Below are 19,807 nucleotides of genomic sequence, written 5' to 3' on the forward strand. Positions count from 1 at the left end.
TATGTTTGTATGTACTTACTTATGTACTTACTGATTGTGATTCTCTGTTAAGTCTTTCCACAAGATTTAGAAGTGTGGTGAGGTGGCTTGTGTTCAACACCACCACTGAGTTCAGCACTGATATCAGATGAGGAGGTCTGGAGTGAAGACATTGTTCCAATTTATCCCAAAAGAGTTCATTGGGGTTGAGGACAGGGATTAGTGCAGAACACAAATTATTTTACTCTGGCCTTCATGGACCTTGCTTTGTGCACAGAGGCCTTGTCATGCTGCAACAGGTATTTTAGTTGCAGTGAAGGGAATGCTACAGAAAACAAAGACTTTCTAAACAACTTAGTGTTTGTAGCAACAGTTAGAGAAAGAGCAGGACACATTTAAACATACCTCTGACCAAACTCAACGGTATACAAACTAAGTAATTAATGTATTATGTTTTAATGGATTTAATTAATATTAACATGAGTTTAAGTTTCTTTTTTAGAAGTGTTTGTTTTCAAGTGTGAAAACTAGTGAACAAATAGCAATATAGGTAAACATGCAATTGCTAAAAAAACAAACAAACAAACAAAAACATACAGGTGTAATTTTATATCTGTTTATTTTTATTTTGATTCCCAGTTATTTACTTATGCAGTAAATCGGTCGGTTTGGGACGCACCCGGTGCCTCCCCTATATATGTCCGCCCCTCTTATATCTATGCTGGTTGGCTCACGTTGGTTCCGCCCTTGTGTCAGAACTTTAGCTAACTACCACCATGTACCGCACCGCGCTTAGAAACCTGCAGCGATTTAACAGCCACGCTTCGGCTCTTCCGCGCTGTGCTGCCACTAAAACCACCAGCCGGGCACCAGGATTATCACACAGCTGCCTCAGGATGGTACGGTCATATTTTACTGTGTTTAAATACAATGTCAAGTTTCCCGTATAGCCGAAGATGACCTTTTTCATTACTTAGCCTAGCATAGATGATATTTATAAACCATAACCGTTTTCATACAAATCCCGCCTTGTTGGCTAGGATAGGTCAATCATCACCAATCCGGCAACGAGTTAGTGAAGGTAACCAATCGTGTTGCAGGTGGAAGACCGCTTCAGCCAATCATATTGTAGGAGGTGGGGTTTGCTGAAAACGGGTATGGAAAATATGTTTGGCAAACTAGCGTACAGTCAAATAAACATTAGCCTGTGTGTGTGTGTGTGTGTGTGTGTGTGTTCCTAGTTTATATTTTGGTGAGATGTATAGTTTTTTTTTGTATTAATTATGTACACGCGTAAAATATGAGTGAATAACATTAAAAAGTCTGACACAAGGTCAAAGTCTGCAGCTTATTTTCTGACTTTAAGGAAAATTAAAAACATTTGTGTTTATATATTTAAACAAAAAGTATTTGTGACATAATTTGTCATGATACTGATGTTGTGTCGCAAAGTCTTATGTAAAGCCTTCTGAATATAATGAATGTAATCCAAATCTCACGAGTTATATATATATAAGCGTGTGTGCGCGCGCGCGCCTGCGCGTGTGAGTGCCTGTGTGTGTGTGTGTGTGTGTGTGTGTGTGTGTGTGTGTGTGTGTGTGTGAGAGAGAGAGAGAGAGAGAGAGAGAGAGAGAGAGTCACTCAGTATGTTGTTATAATCCTATGTTTTATGTTAATGTGTATATTTTGGTTTATGTTTTATTAGTATTTTTAAATATAATGAATGTTTATTAGTTTTTTTGTCTCATGGTCTGTCTCACTGTGTCTCTTAGACAAGTTCAGAGTCTTACAGAATAGAAAAGGACACTTTCGGGGAGCTGAAAGTCCCCAGTGATAAATACTATGGAGCTCAAACCGTGAGGTCCACCATGAACTTCAAAATCGGTGGTGTGACCGAGAGGATGCCGGTGAGTCGTACAGCAGAGGGACAGAGCTTCTGTCATGTAGTTTAACAATAATGTGGTGTTTTACATTCCAGCATTATAACTTTGTGTGTATTATATCAATACACTGGAGTCAAGCTTTCACTGTGTGAGGAAATCACACTTAGATATCAAGGTTTTAGTCACTATTTAATTGATTTAGAAAGCATTTAGGTGTAAAAGGATGTTACAGACATTTTGTCTGAAGAGTTTTGTCTGCATGTGTGTGTGTATTTGTGTCTGCGTGTCTGTGCGCCTGTGTGTCTGTGTGTCTGCGTGTGTCTATGTCTGCGTCTGCCTGCGTCTGCGTGTGTCTGCGTCTGCCTGCGTCTGCATGTGTCTGTGTCTGCGTGTGTCTGTGTCTGCGTGTGTCTGTGTCTGCGTGTGTCTGCATGTCTGCGTGTGTCTGCATGTCTGCGTGTGTCTGCGTGTGTCTGTGTCTGCGTGTGTCTGTGTCTGCGTGTGTCTGTGTCTGCGTGTGTCTGTGTCTGCGTGTGTCTGTGTCTGCGTGTGTCTGTGTCTGCGTGTGTCTGTGTCTGCGTGTGTGTGTCTGCGTGTGTGTGTCTGCGTGTGTGTGTCTGCGTATGTGTGTATGCGTATGTGTGTGTGTCTGCGTGTGTCTGCATGTGTGTATGCGTGTGTGTGTGTGTATGCGTGCGTCTGCGTATGTCTGCATGTGTGTATGCGGATGTGTCTGTGTGTGTGTGTGTGTGTGTGCGTGATTCAGATCCAGGTAATTAAAGCATTCGGCATTCTGAAGCGAGCAGCAGCTGAGGTGAATAAGGACTACGGCTTGGACACCAAGATTGCTGACGCTATTGTACAGGCCGCAGATGAGGTACTGAAAAAGCTCACAGCTCATAATCATGCAGGAACTGTTAATAGACATCAGTTTATTATTGTAGGGCTGTTAAGGTCAATACCACTGTTATGAGTGTGACAACAAATTGTAAGACATCTAGAAATCGTGTATAAGAGCATTTTATTAATTTTCCACCAAATGCAATCAAATAAAAACTTTTGAAGGGGAGCGAATAAATACATTTATTTATTTATTTTTAAGAGGGCAATGTTAGCTCAGTGGTTAAAGTGTTGAACTACTAACTGGAAGGTTGTGAGTTCTAATCCCAGGGCCACCAACATGCCACTGCTGGGCCTCTGAGCAAGGCCCTTAACCATAAATATGCTCAGCTGTATAATTGTAAGTCACTCTGAATAAAGTTGTCTGCCAAATGCTCTGTTCATATCAGTTCGGGATTTATATAATTTTATTCAGACAAAAATGCACTTCGTTTTATTTATGATTCAGAAATAAGAAAGGAGAAAAAAATGTTTTCTGAAAAAAATGATTTAAAAATAAAAAACTGGCGAATGACCAGTTGTTTTCAGCTGCTGTAGCATTAATGCTAACAGGAAGTAACTTGTTTCCTTAATGTTCCACTTGCTATAAATGGAAAAAACCTGTGATGTTATTTTAATAAGTAAACATAGCCATAGTGTAAGTGGAGTAAACCAGTTCATTGTGGTAGAAATCACACCATAGTGGATTAGTATTTATTTATTTTTATTTAAAATAGTACACGTTCATGTCTGTAGAAGCTGACGATCTTTACGTTGTTGTATCTCCAACTCACACCGTGTCTCCGTGCCCAGGTGTCTGCTGGGAAACTGGACGAACATTTCCCCTTGGTGGTGTGGCAGACGGGCTCAGGAACGCAAACCAACATGAACGTCAACGAGGTGATCAGCAACCGGGCCATCGAGATCCTCGGGGGCAAACTGGGCAGTAAAGACCCCGTTCATCCCAACGACCACGTCAACAAGAGTCAGGTGGCTGAATATCTTTATATATTTAAACACCCTTTAGGAAGAAAAGCTCAAGAAGTGTTTTAATGAATCTAAGCTAAGATTAGATTAATTAATTTATAACTATATAAACACATTTATTCACCTCAGCTTTTTAATCAGTCCACTTTATTCAATGATTGTATGCTTAAACTGCTTTTAAAAATAAAATTTTTTTTGTATTTATTTTATTTCTTTATTTCTTTTATTTCCCCTAATGGTTTGTCATTTTATGTTCTGTTGATTTATACATTTTTATATTTTATTTTCATGTATTGTTGCATTAGAATTATTGTTTTATTTAATTTTATCTTTTCTTTTGTGAACCATTTTATGTATAAGAATATAATAATAATAATAATAATTCATAAGAATTAGAATATAATAATAATAATAATAATAATAATAATAATAATAATAATAAGTGTGTTTTCCTCTTGTATGCCTGTCTTCATTCATTTCTTAGTCAACGAATCTTATACATATGAACTCACTTAAATCTGTTTTATGTACTAATCTAGATATACTGTACGTTACAGATCTTCATGTTTAAGAAAGGAAGCTTGTGTGTGATGCTCACTAGTATCAGTTTAATTAGGACACAGATTATGTGTCACTGAACAGTTCAAAAGTAATATGTTAATGTTGATTCACTATTGTATTATTTACGTTATAAAATGTATCTTGATTCTATTTTTCTCTGGTTTTATAGCCATAATTTCGTGTGTACGTGTGTGTGTGTGGGTGTGTGTACGCGTGTGTGTATACGTTCCAGAGCTCCAATGACACCTTCCCCACTGCCATGCACATTGCTGCAGCTAAAGAAGTGCATGAGGTGCTGCTGCCCGGCCTGCAGGCACTCCACGATGCTCTCGCCGCCAAAGCCGAGGAGTTTAAGGACATCATCAAAATCGGTCGCACACACACACAGGATGCTGTGCCTCTGTCACTCGGACAGGTAAAAAAAAAATCTGCATGGTGGTCGTATTTATAAAAGCAATAAATTACGATCATTTTACAATGTATAGAAAACTAGTTTAAAACAAATGAAGGTTCTTGAATATTTGATGAAAAACAAAAAGTATTATAAGTATTATCAGTAACATTACGTGTGTGTGTAGGAGTTTGGAGGCTATGTGCAGCAGGTGAAATACAGTATTGAACGTATGAAGGCGGCAATGCCCCGAGTGTATGAGTTGGCAGCAGGCGGCACCGCAGTGGGCACGGGACTAAACACTCGCATCGGGTTTGCAGAGAAAGTGGCTGAACGAGTCTCAGCACTCACAGGTTACAAACACACACACACACACTCTCACACACACACACACACACACACACACACACACACACACACTCACACACACACACACATCCATGGATACACTACCTCATGTCTCTTAAACTGTTGTGTTCTTTCACATTTTTTTCATGCTAGCACCAAGTGCAAGAAATCCCATCTGCCTTTTCTGCACAGCAAATAGTTTCTGCTGCTGATCTTTAAATTTAGTTATACAACAGAATATAACTAAGTCCAATCCAAGAAAGAAAAAATCTACGACATAGAATACTGAAATAACTCAAAAATGCCTGTTTCTTATAGAGCTTCACATCTCTGTTGATATTGTGTTGCGATTGTATTGCGATTTGATGTTCCATATGTTCTTGTAATATTTAGTGTGCTATATGAAATGCTGTAGAAACCTGATGTTGTTATTGTGATCGTTTCCAGGTCTACCATTTGTGACCGCACCAAATAAGTTCGAGGCTCTGGCGGCCCACGATGCCCTGGTGGAGCTGAGCGGAGCTTTAAACACGGTGGCCGTCAGCATGATGAAGATCGCCAACGACATTCGCTTCCTGGGCTCGGGCCCTCGCTCAGGTCTCGGGGAGCTCATCCTGCCAGAGAACGAGCCCGGCTCCAGCATCATGCCCGGTGAGTGACGGGCTCGTCAACCAATCACATCGCGAGTCTCTGAAAGCAGTGTGATTGGATATTAGTCTTACTTACTCTCACTTTATGTGTTTATATCTTGAATATCCTTCACATTTATATCTATATATTTTTCAAATACCCTTTAAAAATAAAATTTAATAATAATATATGCTAAATTAACATTTAGAATGTTTAAAGCACTCGAAGCTATAATAATGTCGTTTTTAAATCTATATATTTAGGATTTTTTTTTATCGTGCAACACTTAAAAAAAACATAATTATAGTTTTTTACATTTAATTGTTTTTATTTTATTTCTTAATTTACATTTTTTAAAACAAACGCTTGTTTGAGCATGTGCTGTGACGGTCGGTTTGGCTCTAACTCCGCACGTCTCCTTTTAGACGCTCTCTGAACTCTGACCTCCCCGGTATGCAGCACTGTAAAGGGCAGTGACTGAGAAAGATCCTCTTTCTCTTTACAGCATTCAGCAGCACACGAAAATGAGAAATTAGACTCCATTAGAAAATGTTGTAGTTCATGTTATATCTGTTTGTACAGTACGTGTCAATCTTAATGGAATCTGAACTGAAAGTCAAGTGCACAAATCTTATACTTCTTTGGTTACTATGAAGTAATTGTATCTGCTAATGTCATCTCAGTGTGATAGCATTTAACATGTCTGAGCTGACTTTAGGCATTTTCACCTGTTCTTAACTCCTAACTTAAAGGTGGGGTCTCCAATGTTTGAAAGCCAATGTTGACCCCACAAGCCATCAGACTTCTCAATAACCGAACTGTACTATACTGAGCACAACATACACACACATCATCTGTATGGACTGCACAGACCCTCACAAAACACACACACTGTTTTGCACACTTTTCTGCTGTTTTTGCACATATTGGACAATATCTCAGTCATCTGCTGTTTTTTGCACAACTCCATATATAATCCAAAGGACCTGCTGCTAAGAACCTGCTGCTGTTCATTCTTTTACTGCACAAAATACTGTTTGAACATTCAGTATTTACACTGGTCGGTCGGCGCTGTTTCTGTTACTGTGTATTGTCTTTTGTGTATTGCATTTTTTGTACTTTTTGTATTGTCTTGTAACTTAATGTCTGCACTGTTTTTTGTCCTGCACTGTCTTTTGTCCTGCACTGTCTTGCTTGTCTTGTCCTGCACTGTTTGCACCAGGTTGCACAGTTGCACTTTATGTGGCTAAGACTACTTACATGTCCTTAGCCCTGTCTTTGTTTTATGTAGCACCTTGATCCTGGAGAAACGTTGTCTCATTTCACTGTGTACTGCAACAGCTATATATGGTTGAAATGACAATAAAAAGCTTCTTGACTCTTGACTCTTGACTTGACATATAAAATCACCAAAACAAACACGCCCCTAACCTAAACGGGTCCCACCCCTGTATTGATAGCTCCACCCACACATACTTACACGACAAAGGCAGCTAATAGAAAGAAATGTGTCTTTATCATAGCTGAAGGGAAGAACAATACGATTGCAGATAAACAAACAAGTAAAAATGACACACAAGCATAATCATGTAAAGGACAAAGGCATATATTAGTTCTGTGTAACAAAGCAAAACCAACGTTACTCACCTATCGAGAAGGAAAAAAGCAACCTTGTCGTCCCATCGCAGGCCTTCCCGCTCCTTCAGTTCTCTCCAGCGTTGGAAAGCTGATCCTATATTAACACGTCCTACTTCTTGCCTTATCGTAAGCCTTTCTTCGCTTTCTTTCTTTGTTTTTATCCTCCATGTCAATGTTAAAACCGCTTTCTGCTAATTGGCTACACGTTAGTTTTGTTTTTGTTTTGTTTACCGGCCCAACACAGTTTTCCGAAGCATTTCTCAAACAACGGAGACCCTGCCTTTAACGCTGACTGAATTACTATTATAAGGTTTTCATTGTTGCGTGAAGTGTATATATAGAAGTTATTTATTTATTTATTTATTTATTTATTTAGGAAAAACACCATTCTTCCTTTCCTCTATATTTATGCCATTAATTAATTAAGATTTTTTTTATGTAATATTGGCTCCCTTAACCTGCCATAGTGATGGATCATACAGTGAAATATCATGGATGTATTGATGACTGGAGATGTTCCAGGTGATAAAACAGGTGTTGGTGTACATGTGTTTCTCTGAAACAGGTAAAGTGAATCCCACACAGTGTGAGGCCATGACCATGGTGGCTGCTCAGGTGATTGGAAACCACGTGGCCGTCACAGTCGGAGGCAGCAACGGACACTTTGAGCTCAACGTGTTCAAGCCGATGATCGTTAGTATCGTCCGCCTCCGCACACTCATTCTGCTTTTTTATTTGTGCGTTCTCCTCACTGGTCTTCTCACGTGACTGTTACGTCTGTAAACACTATAGAACTGTAGTGAATATCTGAAACATTTGATCGTTCCGATAAAACGGTTTGTACATTTTATTTTTTATAGTATGTGAAATGAACGTCGGACAAAATCCGGGCAGCAAAACCACGTGAATATATCTTAAGGATATTTCTCTGGATTTCCTCGGTAAACTTTCATTTAGTCCATGCAAACATTACTCAGAACTTGAGTATCCTTGAATGAAACACCTACAGAGGAAAAAATTTCAGCTCATTAGACCGTGGTGTGTAATTTATTCAGTCTGCCAAATATTTTGCTTTATAAAGTACCTAAGGTACCATTATATATTCCAGGCTTTGGATGACTGATGATAGTATCAGGAATCATAGAGAGTCTGTCGCTCATGATCACGTTCTCAAAGTTGAATGCTTTTAAGTTAAACGCAACTTTAAGATCCACACAAAGTTGTTACGTTATAACGTTTTCCTGTCTATATTGTTTTGTATCCTAGAACATTTAATGGTCTGACTTCTGAGCAGTGCAACAAATCCTCAAATAAATAAAACGCACTTAAACAAATTAACAAAATGAAAACAAACAAAAAGACGTAATCACGGAAGCTTCACAAAAGCGTCACAAAGTATTTCTACTGCAGTAAATTTATTAAAGTTTTATAAAGTGTCTGACCATGTGCTCGGGAGTCTGAATTGGCACAGATTTATTTATTTATTTATTTATTTTAAACTTGTTCCTCATTTCTACTCTATTGGCTATTTCTAGATCAAATTAATTGAAGCCTATATTTCAAGATTTAATAGCTTGGTGTTTATTTTACTGCTGTTTAAAAAACTGCAATAGAAAACCAAACCAATCTATAGCTACATCCCTAAAACACTATATAAATACAACTGTGCCTTTTATACCCACACACACATATACACACACACACACATGCCGCTCGCTCACATTTTTAGACCTGTTATATACAGGATTTGAGTTCATCGCTATTTCTTACGTCTCTGTCTCTCTGCACAGATTAAGAATGTTCTGAACTCCACCCGGTTGCTAGGAGACGCCTCGGTTTCCTTTACTCAAAACTGCGTGGTCGGAATTCAGGCTAACACGGAACGGATCAACAAACTGATGAACGAGTCTCTGATGCTCGTCACCGCTCTCAACCCTCACATAGGCAAGTACAGTGTCATTGCTCGACCACCATGGGGCGCTCCTTTACAAGCTTAACACCGTCGAGCTTCTCTGGTTCGAACTTGTACATGCTTCCTTACTCCGTATAGTTTTATACATCTGTTGTTGTGTCTCACTGCTTATCTCAGAGAAAGTTAGTTTCACGTAATAAAAACAAAGCCTTAAATTAACAGCAGCGTAACCCAGAATAGAAGACGACTTGAGATCAATGTGCCTGGGCAGCTATGATATAGCAGCCCTGGAGAAGAGAGGGTTAAGGGTGTAACAGTGGCAGCTTGGAGGTGTTGGGACGTGAACCCTGACCATTCAATCAACAACGGAAAGAGAAAGAGATTCCATTCTTCTTCACAATAAATGCTTCATTTGTTATGGACACTATGTAGTAAAGGTAGACTCGTATGAGCTTATTGACCATCCCGTTCCAGACTTAGTATTTCTCTGCTGTTATAATAAGCTGCTCTCTTCTGGAAAGGCTTTCCATGAGATGTTGGAGCATGGCTGTTGGGATTCGTGTTCCTTTAGCCACAAGAGCATTAATGAGGTCCAGAGGCCTGTGTCACAGTCAGTCAGCACTCTCACTTATAAACCTGCTATGCAGACTGAATACCACGTGTCGTACATCTCGTAGCTGAAGCATCGATACCTCAAAGAAACAGACAGACCGACAGATAGATAGAGGGGGAGGACTGTGAGACAACCCATTATTCACTTTACACTCAAATCTGTGTTTCTTCACTCAGTCACACCTCCAAGCCTGAGTCTGCTGAATCAGAATCAGCTTTATTGCCAGGCATGTTTTCACATGCGAGGAATTTGTTTTAGTGACATAATCTCCACAGTGTAACAGAATGACATATGTAGTATAGATGAAATTGTATGTACACATTTACAGGTGTGAAATGTGCAGTTTAAATAAGCATGAAATATACATATGCAAATAAGTATACAATATATACAATTTGTATGTACACATGTGCAATTGTGAAGTGTGCAGTTGAAGTAAACTTAAACATTCAGACAATATGTATGCATGTATGTACAGAGTGCAAGTATGAAATGTGCAATTGAGGTATACATAGAGCAAATATTATGTGTTGTGTGTTCCATGGTGTTAATTGTTCATCAGGTGGATTGCTTGAGGGAAGAAACTGTTCCTATGTCTGGTCGTTCTGGAGCTCAGGGCTCTGTAGCGTCGATCAGATGGCAACAGTTCAAAGAGGTAGTGTGCTGGATGTGAGGGGTCCAGAGTGATTTTCTTTGCTCTTTTGCTCACTCTGGAGGAGTACAGGTCTTGGAGGGTGGGGAGAGTTGTGCCAATGATTTGCTCAGCAGTCCGGACTACCCTCTGTAGTCTTCTGAGATCGAATTTGGTGGCTGAGCTGAACCAAACAGTTACTGAGGTGCAGAGGATGGATTCAATGATTGCAGTCTAGAACTGTTTCAGCAAATCCTGTGGCAGGTTGAACTTCTTCAGCTGACGAAGGAAGTACAACCTCTGCTGAGCCTTTTTCACAATGAAGTCAATGTGAATGTCCCACTTCAGGTCCTGGGAGATTGTGGTTCCCAGGAATCTGAATGACTCCACTGCTGTGACAATGCTGTCCATGATGGTTAGTGGGGGAAGAGCAGGGGGGTTTCTCCTGAAGTCCAGTATCAACTCCACTGTCTTGAGTGTGTTCAGCTCCAGGTTGTTAAGGCTGCACCAGACAGCCAGCCGCTCAACCTCCAGTCTGTAAGCAGACTCGTCACCATCCTGGATGAGGCCGATCAGTGTGGTGTCGTCTGCAAACTTCAGGAGCTTGACAGATGGGTCATTAGAGGTGCAGTCATTCGTGTACAGGGAGAAGAGTAGTGGGGAGAGAACACAGCCCTGGGGGGCGCCCTGCGGGTGCTTGATTTGAGTTTTAAGCACTGAGGCTGCCATTCGCGGGGCCATCTTGGATCTTCAGATTAATGATCTCACAAGAGTCAATCACACCTAGTATTTATTTCCCACTCTTCAGAAGAACCCAAAATCCGTCAGGATCTGCAAAATACTTTCAATCTAAAAGCAATAGCTCAGTCAGAAATGTGTGGGAAAAGACTCCCATGCTTTACAAGGCGAAATATCGACGTGGTGTACTATTTAAATAAAACTACAGACGCTCTGTTCTGAACTGGAATCTGCTTCTCTGCTGCACACATCCTCCTAGCAAGTCTCCCAAATGTGAAAAAGGAGAAAATCAGATCTAAAGATTCGATTCCGGTTTAACCAAAATGCGCTAACATATCGCTAGTCTAAGAGGCAGTTCTGTTAAATTGTCTATTGATCATCAAGAGAAAGCTTCAAAACGGTATTAAACACAACTCCTATTTGTTTTGGTGAAATATGGTCATAGGGAGGGGAAAGAAATTACAACCTCCTGTAATTTTGTTTTTATTAATCTGTGTCTAAATGACAATTGTGTGCACCTCATTGCACTGGCGTCTATAAACAAAGAGAAGAAATAATTAAAGATAAAAATAAAAAATAAAAATCAATATGTAATCAGAAACCAGATAGGAAAAATAAGTGTGTGTGTGTGTGTGTGTGTGTGTGTGAAATTCAAGCAGCTAATATTCACTCAGTCTAGCAGGCCTTAACACTTACTCAGGACCTTCATCAGACTTGCAAATACAGAAGTGACACATTGCCTATTCTTGCCATGACCCAGCCAAGCAGCCATTAGTTCTGTCCCCGAGCAGCTGTCGAGAGCCTTTGAGAGTCTTAACACACACACTTTAAAGCACCCACCATGGATAACTGGCATGTTGCAGAACACTTGTGTCCGTTCTTATCTGCCCAGGGCTGGCCTGGCTGCAGGTACTTTATTCTGCAGGAGATGCAGCTGATTCCACCAGTTTAATCACTCCTTCTTGGCCTTCAGTGGCATATCAGGTGCCCAGTTGGACCACCACATCAGGAGTTATGGCAGATGAGACTGGACACTTCTGGTGTAGAGATCTGAGACTGCTGGACATGACTTTTCCAGCCACCGAAAGCAGGATGAGAATTCAAACCCGATTATTTTCTGGTGGAGTAACTAGATTGAGCAGCAAACAGGCATTAATGAGATGAGATGAATATTTGTTCTTGCATGGCTGGAACAGTTTAACAGGGCTCAGTTTTGAGGGCTGTTAATGCTGGCTGACTAAGTATAGACAAGAAGGTCAACAAGGACACAAAAAAAATGAGAATGGATGGTTTAAAAAAAAGCTCTTGAGTATGTTCCTGAGATCACTTGGACGATATGTTCTGCATGTGCAGTATCTCCAACTATGTCACGTTATGTCTTATTATTTTACTTGATTAGTCACCTGATTTGTTCATAAATCTGCATTTCTGCAGCTTGTAGATAATCATTTATGCTATCAGTTTGCTACAGGGATTAAACAGATCGCGTTGCTGTTTGCTCGAATCTTAATCATTGCAGAACGTTTACATGGTTTTCTGAGAGAAACACGATGAAGAAGAAAGGATGCTGCTCATCAGTTTTGTGTTTTCTTTCAATCAGGGGATCTCAGTGATTTTTAAAAAAGAATGTTTATATCGCAGTGTAATATAATATGTTCTGTATATGAGATGGGGTGGGCACGGTGGCTTAGTGGTTAGCACGTTCGCCTCACACCTCCTTGTGTGTGTGGAGTTTGCATGTTCTCCCCGTGCCTCGGGGGTTTCCTCCGGGTACTCCGGTTTCCTCCCCCGGTCCAAAGACATGCATGGTAGGTTGATTGGCATCTCTGGAAAATTGTCCGTAGTGTGTGATTTGTATGAGTGAATGAGTGTGTGTGCGCCCTGTGATGGGTTGGCACTCCGGGGTGTATCCTGACTTGATGCCCGATGACGCCTGAGATAGGCACAGGCTCCCCGTGACCCGAGAAGTTCGGATAAGCGGTAGAAAATGAATGAATGAATGAATTAATTAATGTATAGGAGAGAGGAAGGATGCTGTTAGTATGTAAAGAAGAAAAACATGTCGAACCTCCTGCTGTCAGGAACATATAGAAGTCTGAATGTAGAACCGTGTGCACAAAAACACAGAGAACTCAAAAGCTGGTCTCTTTTAATGTTTGAAAATCCAAGGGATTGAAAGTATTCAGAGGCCAGGAGCGTTAAAAAATTGAGTATTGAGCTTTTATTTTTATTTTCTTTTATAGAAGTAGCTGTATTGTGATTTTTAGCACATGATAACAGTCATGCTTGTCTCACCTGTGCTGTCTTTCTCTGTCTTCGTCAGGTTACGACAAAGCTGCTACCATCGCTAAAACTGCCCACAAAGAGGGTTCAACATTAAAAGCAGTTGCCATCAAGCTGGGCTATCTGACGGAGGAACAGTTTGAACAGTGGGTCCGTCCTCAGGACATGCTTGGCCCCAAGTAAATGATTCCGATTCCAAAGTGTGGAAATCGAGGCGAGGCCTTGTACAATAAAATGTTTCTTTTTTTGGAAAGTGTTTTATTTTTCTTTAAACCCACAAATGTATTTTAAGTTTTCCAGTATTTCTTTTTTTTTCCACAAGTATTTAATTATGCTTTCAGTCTCCCATCGGTGAGCATATGGACATGTACACAGGGCCTTGTGGACCGTTTCCAGAAGCATCATGACAAATCATGGGATGAAGAAAAACCTTTCATACAAAGATCTGTAAAAAATAAATTTGGCTAAAAATCAGCTACAATTTGAAATGGATAAAATGCATTATAGTTATAGCAATATAATAAAACTATTTGATGTTCTTATGAATTGTAGTTTAACAAATAATGATTTTCTAACATCCTCTCTTCATCTGTTTAATCAGAAATCACACATTTATTCAATTGTGTGTCATCTCGGACCCTTTGCCAATAATCACACTGACTTTGTAGTGAAGCACGTACTGTATTTGTAGTATCATGGTATGTTCAGGATTGTTTATTTCTGTGTTATAACACTATAAAAATGGTGTTCTCCAGTTCTTACTGTAAAAACTGGAATTATGCTATACAGTTTCTGGCTGTCGCACAATTCTTTGTCTTGTATTGATATTGGCAGTCTTTACAGTTCATAATGTGCTTAGTGTTGATCAATTTATTACCATTGTGATTAGCCTTCGTTTCTCCCACCCATTAAAATCTAAAAGTTTGAGTTGGTCAACAAGCCACCAATAGGAGGATGGCATCGAATGATGAAAAAAATATATACTTATTACTTCAAGCTGATTGTTGATGTAAGCAGAATATAGAATTTTTTCTTTTGGCTGGTTTAACTGACTTAATGAAGAACAATAAAGATCATCTAACTATAAAGCTTATCATACAGTCTTAAAGAACTGAGCCAGGATTTTATTATGAAATAAAAGAAGTAATCTTATACGACTTCTGTAATCGCACAGTGTAAAAGCTGAGGATCTGCTCAGAAGAGGTAAATATGATTAGCGACACATCACACATGCAGTTTGTCTGAACGTTATGATGGAAATTAAATTAAGCTTTGTGTCTCTGCTCCTTCAGTCAGTGCGTCGTTTATTTATCCAGATACATTTTTTAAAAGAATTTTTGACTTCTATGAATTGTCAAAAAAACAGCATGAAAAAAAATTATTTTATTATATAGCTTAAGTTCTAGTCTGCTGTGATGTACCCCATGGTTCAGCCTTAGGCCCTTTCATATTGATTTATAAAGTGTTTTATCACACTAGCAGTAAACACCTAATTCATTTTTATTTTATTAGACCATTTCTTTGTTTTTCATAACGCGGTCAGTGTTATCACAATTATGCAAAAAAAAAAAAAAAAAACAGGGTAGTGTCATATCTTACAGTTTTTTTGGATTGCTTAAGCACGATTTTCAAAACAGGGCCCGTGTTTTCAAAACACTACACACAATTAGCAAAACACTACAGATCCCTTGCATAATTAAACACTCTTGTAAAAACTATACACTTCTGTTTAAAAACCACACTTTGTTACCTCATGTTTCACATTACTATACTCAGTTTGCACGAGTTACACTCTGCTGTGATAAACCTAAAACACTTTTAGCACTTCTACTTCCCTATGATTAGAGTAGGCTACCATCAATAAAGTACAAATATAATGTAAATTAACCAAGACCAATGTTGCAGACTGAAGAAACTCATTTGTCAACACGCCCAAAATGTTGACATGTACTGTAAGTTTACTGTAAAAAAAACAAAACAAAACTAGACATTGTCTCTTCGCCTAGCTGGATCTGGCCAGAGAATTTCATCAACATCGCAGACAATGTTGTCATTAGCAAGACACCTTGGAAAGAAATGTCATGAATGACGAATCCATCCTTGCATTGCTGCTACCTCCATCTGGTCACAGGCCTCCTTCATGGCTTGGATGAGGGGTACCTCAGCCTGGAGACGGAGATCATAGACCTTCCACCGCCATGCCGAGAAAAACTCTTCTATAGGGTTGAGGAATGGAGAGTATGGTGGAAGATATAGGACGGTGAAATGTGGATGTTGCTGAAACCAGTTGTGAACCAGAGCAGAGCGGTGCTAAGACACATTGTCCCAGACAACAATGTATTGCATATGATCGATTTGATTTGCTGCTGTTATCTTGTGCAGTTGGTCCAAGAATGTAAGTATGAGTGCTGTGTTGTAAGGGCCCATATGGGCATGGCGGTGGAGGACCCCATTCTGTGTAATGGCTGCACAGAGTGTTATATTATCCCCACTTTGCACTGGGACATTGACTATAGCCCTGTGGCCAATGATGTTTCTTCCCCTCCTTCGTGTTCTCGTCAGGTTGAACCCAGCCTCATCTACGTATATGAACTCAATCCTATGTAGGAAAAAAAAAACAGTATGCAATAGTACAGTAATTTCACAGGAAAAGGTAACAGAAGTGTTGATAGTGCATAGAATACAGTACTGTGAGCAGTTACTGAAACCGTGCAGGTGTTTTTGATATGATGATATTTTTTCAATACACTGTACCTATTTTCCAGTCGAAATGTTCTTATCACACTTGCCACTGTGTATTGGCTTAGATTTGGCTGTACTCGCAGTCCAGCCTCCCTCAGCATCAGGCCGAGGTTGACAACGTGGTCAACCAATGTTGTGCGAATCTCATTTGTCAGACTCGGTCCTCTTTGAGCAACTTCTTGTCTTCCTCTTCCTCTACCTCTACCTCCAGCATGGCCTCCATCTCTTTCTCTGTTGATTCCTCTTCCTCCTCCTACTCCTTCTCGTTCTCATTCTTGTTCTCGTTCTTGTTCTCGTTCTCCTCGTTGTCTTACTCTTTCTCTGACTCTTTCCATTGTGCTTGAAGACCGATAAACTCGCTGCTTTTTATAGTGCTTATACACATGATTGATGTGTCTACAATTAAGCAAACAAGTGTTTGCACACCTGATGACTGTGTTGAACTGATTGGTTGGACGGTGCAGTAATTTGACAGTCAGTGCTTTGGTATTACATGGAAGTGACTTCATGATAGATTTTTGTGTGTAATGTATGTTGTGTGTTTAGTGTTTTGCAAATCACTGTGTGTAGAGTTTTGCAACAAGTGTGAGGTTGACAATGTGCTTATAGTTGTGCAAATATGGGCTGATGTTTTCCCTCTTGAGTGTAAGTTTTTGCTAATAGTGTACTACTCTTAATTTTAGTGTGTAAGCAATCCAAAAAAACTGTAAAAATCTGATGCTGGCTTTTATTTTCTCTGCAGACAGAAAAAAAATAAAAACGGTAGTATTTTAAGGAGCATTAATGTGATGAGTCGCCATAGCCACAAGCTGCACTCCTCGTCTTTCGTCCAGTAGAGAGCTGGTCCTCCAGAAGTACTTGAACATGAAAGATTACATTTGGAAGTATAATGTGACTAGCTTGTTCTCTGTGGTACATTTTTACAAAGGGGGTGAATTATTTTGAAATCACTTAGGCAAAGAGTTTCTGAAAATTAAATTGCAAAAAAGGATTGAGAAAAATATATATTTTTAGGCAATCTTAGGTATAGAGTTTATTAACTAATTATAGATGCAAGTTTTTTTTTCCCCCAGGCATCTTAGAGAACTTGAATCTTAGATAAATTATAATTTTTTTTTGTTTGTTTGTTTTGCTTAACCTTTTTTTTTTTTTTTTGGTTATTATTGCCCTGTATGTTATTTCTGTCTCTTGACAGAAATTGCAACACAGCCTGCAGTGTTTCTTTTTCTTTTATTTTTATTTATTTATTCATTTATTTTTTAAATGTGAAAATGCTCTTATTAGCTTTTTATTCAATTCAAGTTTATTCATTTCAAGTTTTTTTTGTATAGCACTTTTTTACAATCGACATTGTCTCACTTTACAGAACATAAACATAGAACAAATTAATATAAATGCTAATATAAATATTAATAGAATACAAAATTCCAGATTAATATACATACATACATAATATATATATATATATATATATATATATATATATATATATATATATATATATATATATATATATATATATGTATGTATATTAATCTGGAATTTTGTATTCTATATATATATATATATATATATATATATATATATATATATATATATATATATATATATATATATATATACTTCACAATGTGTATGTATGTATTTATCCCCAATGAACAAGTCTGAGGTGACTCAGGCAGCAGTGGCAAGGAAAAACTAATAGATCTCTAGATGCCTCAGGATTCACTGAGTCGGCCTCATCTCTGTGAAGAAATGTTTGGAAATCTGAAACTTTTTCTATTGACTAAAGACATAAAATGATCATCTAAGACAAAATGTATCTAAAAATGAGAATGACTGACATTGAAATGTGTTTTTCCAGGGAATTAAAGTAGAGTTTAGCTTCCAGAGTGAAGTATGAAGACGACAAGAATAAGATTTAACTGGACATTTGGTTAATAATCAGAATAATTTGCAGAAGGTTTGCAGATGTCTGCATCAATATAGCAGTAGAAACAGTGGTGTAACGTGCATGTTTATCTCCACAAAAAAATCTTATTTATCTCTGCAATGCTTCTCCCAAAAAGAAAACAGAAATTTTTCCATCTTCTGAGGCTGTGCTATTTAACCTCCTTTTCCCCTACCCTTGCCAGTTATAATCTGTGGCTTTGTGGGATTTGCTCCAGGGTTCAGATTTATGCCCCTTTGTATTGGATTTTACTGAAGTAAATAGGATGTGCAGGTCACTAGGGGGCCAGTATAACATATGGTCCTGCCAGAGCTGCACTTTCCCTGAAGGCTGCTGACAGGAAGGGGATCTACAGTTACCTGGTGGCACAGGTGGCCACGAGGGAGGAAACGGAAAAGTGCGACATGTGGGAGCTCAACAGGCGTCGAATTTTAAACAGTGCTGAGTTTCAGCTCCGACTACTACTGCGTCGATGTAAGTTTACAGCTTGCTCTTAGCGAATTAGATTGAAAAATGTAGCACAATCATGCTGACTTGAATGGAAAATTAGTAGACAGTTAAATCAGATTGAAATAGATTAAGAATTTAACCCACAGGAGAAATTTGTTTTTACTGATTTGAGCAGCAATTCACATCAAACCGAACAACCTGCAGCTTTATTGGAGTAACACATCATTGCTATCATGAGGGTTGTTTAAAAGAAAACACATGGTCTGTGTTTTGCTTTGATACTCCAGGGTGGAACTGATCCGAATTCAAACTATTATTATAAGAATCAATGCTGAAATAAATCTGTTAGCGTTAACCATAACTATTGAGCCACCCCTGCCTCATAGCTGCCCTACAGCACCTGCCATTCCCCGGTGGGCTCCCAAGTACTAACCTGGCCATGACCCACTACACTACCAAGCCTAATCTCATTGGTGATCATATATTTCTCCAACTGGGATCAATCTTAAAAGAAGGTTATGTTTGTATGTTATTTATAACTCTTTCTGCAAGCCATTGTCTGTGTGATCTCCAGCCTTGCTTTTTATTGTTTTGTGGCTGCCAGACACATTAGACTAGTGCTGTTGCTGAATCAGTAAGGCCATCCATCAGGCTTAGGCGGAAACAAAGTTTGGTGGCCTTATGGAAACTACAGATAGGTGGCAAATTAAAGAAAGTATAGTGGTAATGCTGTGGGAGGCATTTATAGATTTTTGCTGACATGGATTAAGTTCGTTTAGAGAGAAGCCTCACTGCAAGTCAATACGAAGTTCTTCTGAACTGAAACATTTCTATACTGGTGGCTGTGGTCTATTCCAGGATGGCATGGGTGACTAATTTAACGATTGATGAGGATGAAAATTTATGCTCTATATCTCCTTCATCGGAACACCAAAGACAATATGATTTGGAAGAACAGTTTTGATGTAATTTATGCCAAGCTACATTGAAGCTATTTTGGAAGCTTGTGGTGGCCCAAATCAGTTCTAACACACTATATGATTGTTTTTCCTTTAATTTGACACCCTAGTCATAGGAAGTTGATGAGTTCAAATGTCGAATCAAGGAGAAAGCCTCTGTTAGGTCCTTTACTTCTTCCTCAGGATTAGATTATTATAATTCATTCGAAAATCACAAATTAAAGAATTTAGC

General features: G+C 38.9%; 1 protein-coding gene and 1 long non-coding RNA gene across 2 annotated transcripts; one reads left to right on the forward strand and one right to left on the reverse strand.

The window, feature by feature from the left end:
• The first annotated feature begins 702 nt into the window (after positions 1–702).
• On the forward strand, positions 703–14,756 carry fh (fumarate hydratase). The gene is made up of 10 exons (XM_027132780.2): positions 703–878; positions 1,752–1,886; positions 2,629–2,739; positions 3,555–3,731; positions 4,522–4,704; positions 4,868–5,033; positions 5,476–5,679; positions 7,862–7,989; positions 9,087–9,240; positions 13,514–14,756. Exons 1-10 carry the CDS (start codon positions 756–758, stop codon positions 13,654–13,656), a joined length of 1,524 nt encoding a protein of 507 aa, XP_026988581.2. The 5' UTR covers positions 703–755; the 3' UTR covers positions 13,657–14,756.
• Positions 14,757–14,841: 85 nt separating this feature from the next.
• On the reverse strand, positions 14,842–16,458 carry LOC113634070. The gene is made up of 2 exons (XR_003438437.2): positions 16,228–16,458; positions 14,842–16,072 (listed from the first exon to the last, which is right to left on the reverse strand). It is a non-coding gene; the product is annotated as an uncharacterized LOC113634070 (long non-coding RNA).
• Between the last annotated feature and the right edge of the window lie 3,349 nt (positions 16,459–19,807).

Source organism: Tachysurus fulvidraco, chromosome 8 (assembly GCF_022655615.1).
Source record: "Tachysurus fulvidraco isolate hzauxx_2018 chromosome 8, HZAU_PFXX_2.0, whole genome shotgun sequence".
Classification (NCBI taxonomy): Eukaryota; Metazoa; Chordata; class Actinopteri; order Siluriformes; family Bagridae; genus Tachysurus; species Tachysurus fulvidraco.

Coding starts and splice junctions, on each gene's coding strand:
- fh (XM_027132780.2), top strand. CDS start 756: ATGTACCGCACCGCGCTTAGAAACCTGCAGCGATTTAACAGCCACGCT. Junction 2,740..3,554: donor TTGTACAGGCCGCAGATGAG/GTACTGAAAAAG, acceptor CTCCGTGCCCAG/GTGTCTGCTGGGAAACTGGA. Junction 4,705..4,867: donor TGCCTCTGTCACTCGGACAG/GTAAAAAAAAAA, acceptor GTGTGTGTGTAG/GAGTTTGGAGGCTATGTGCA.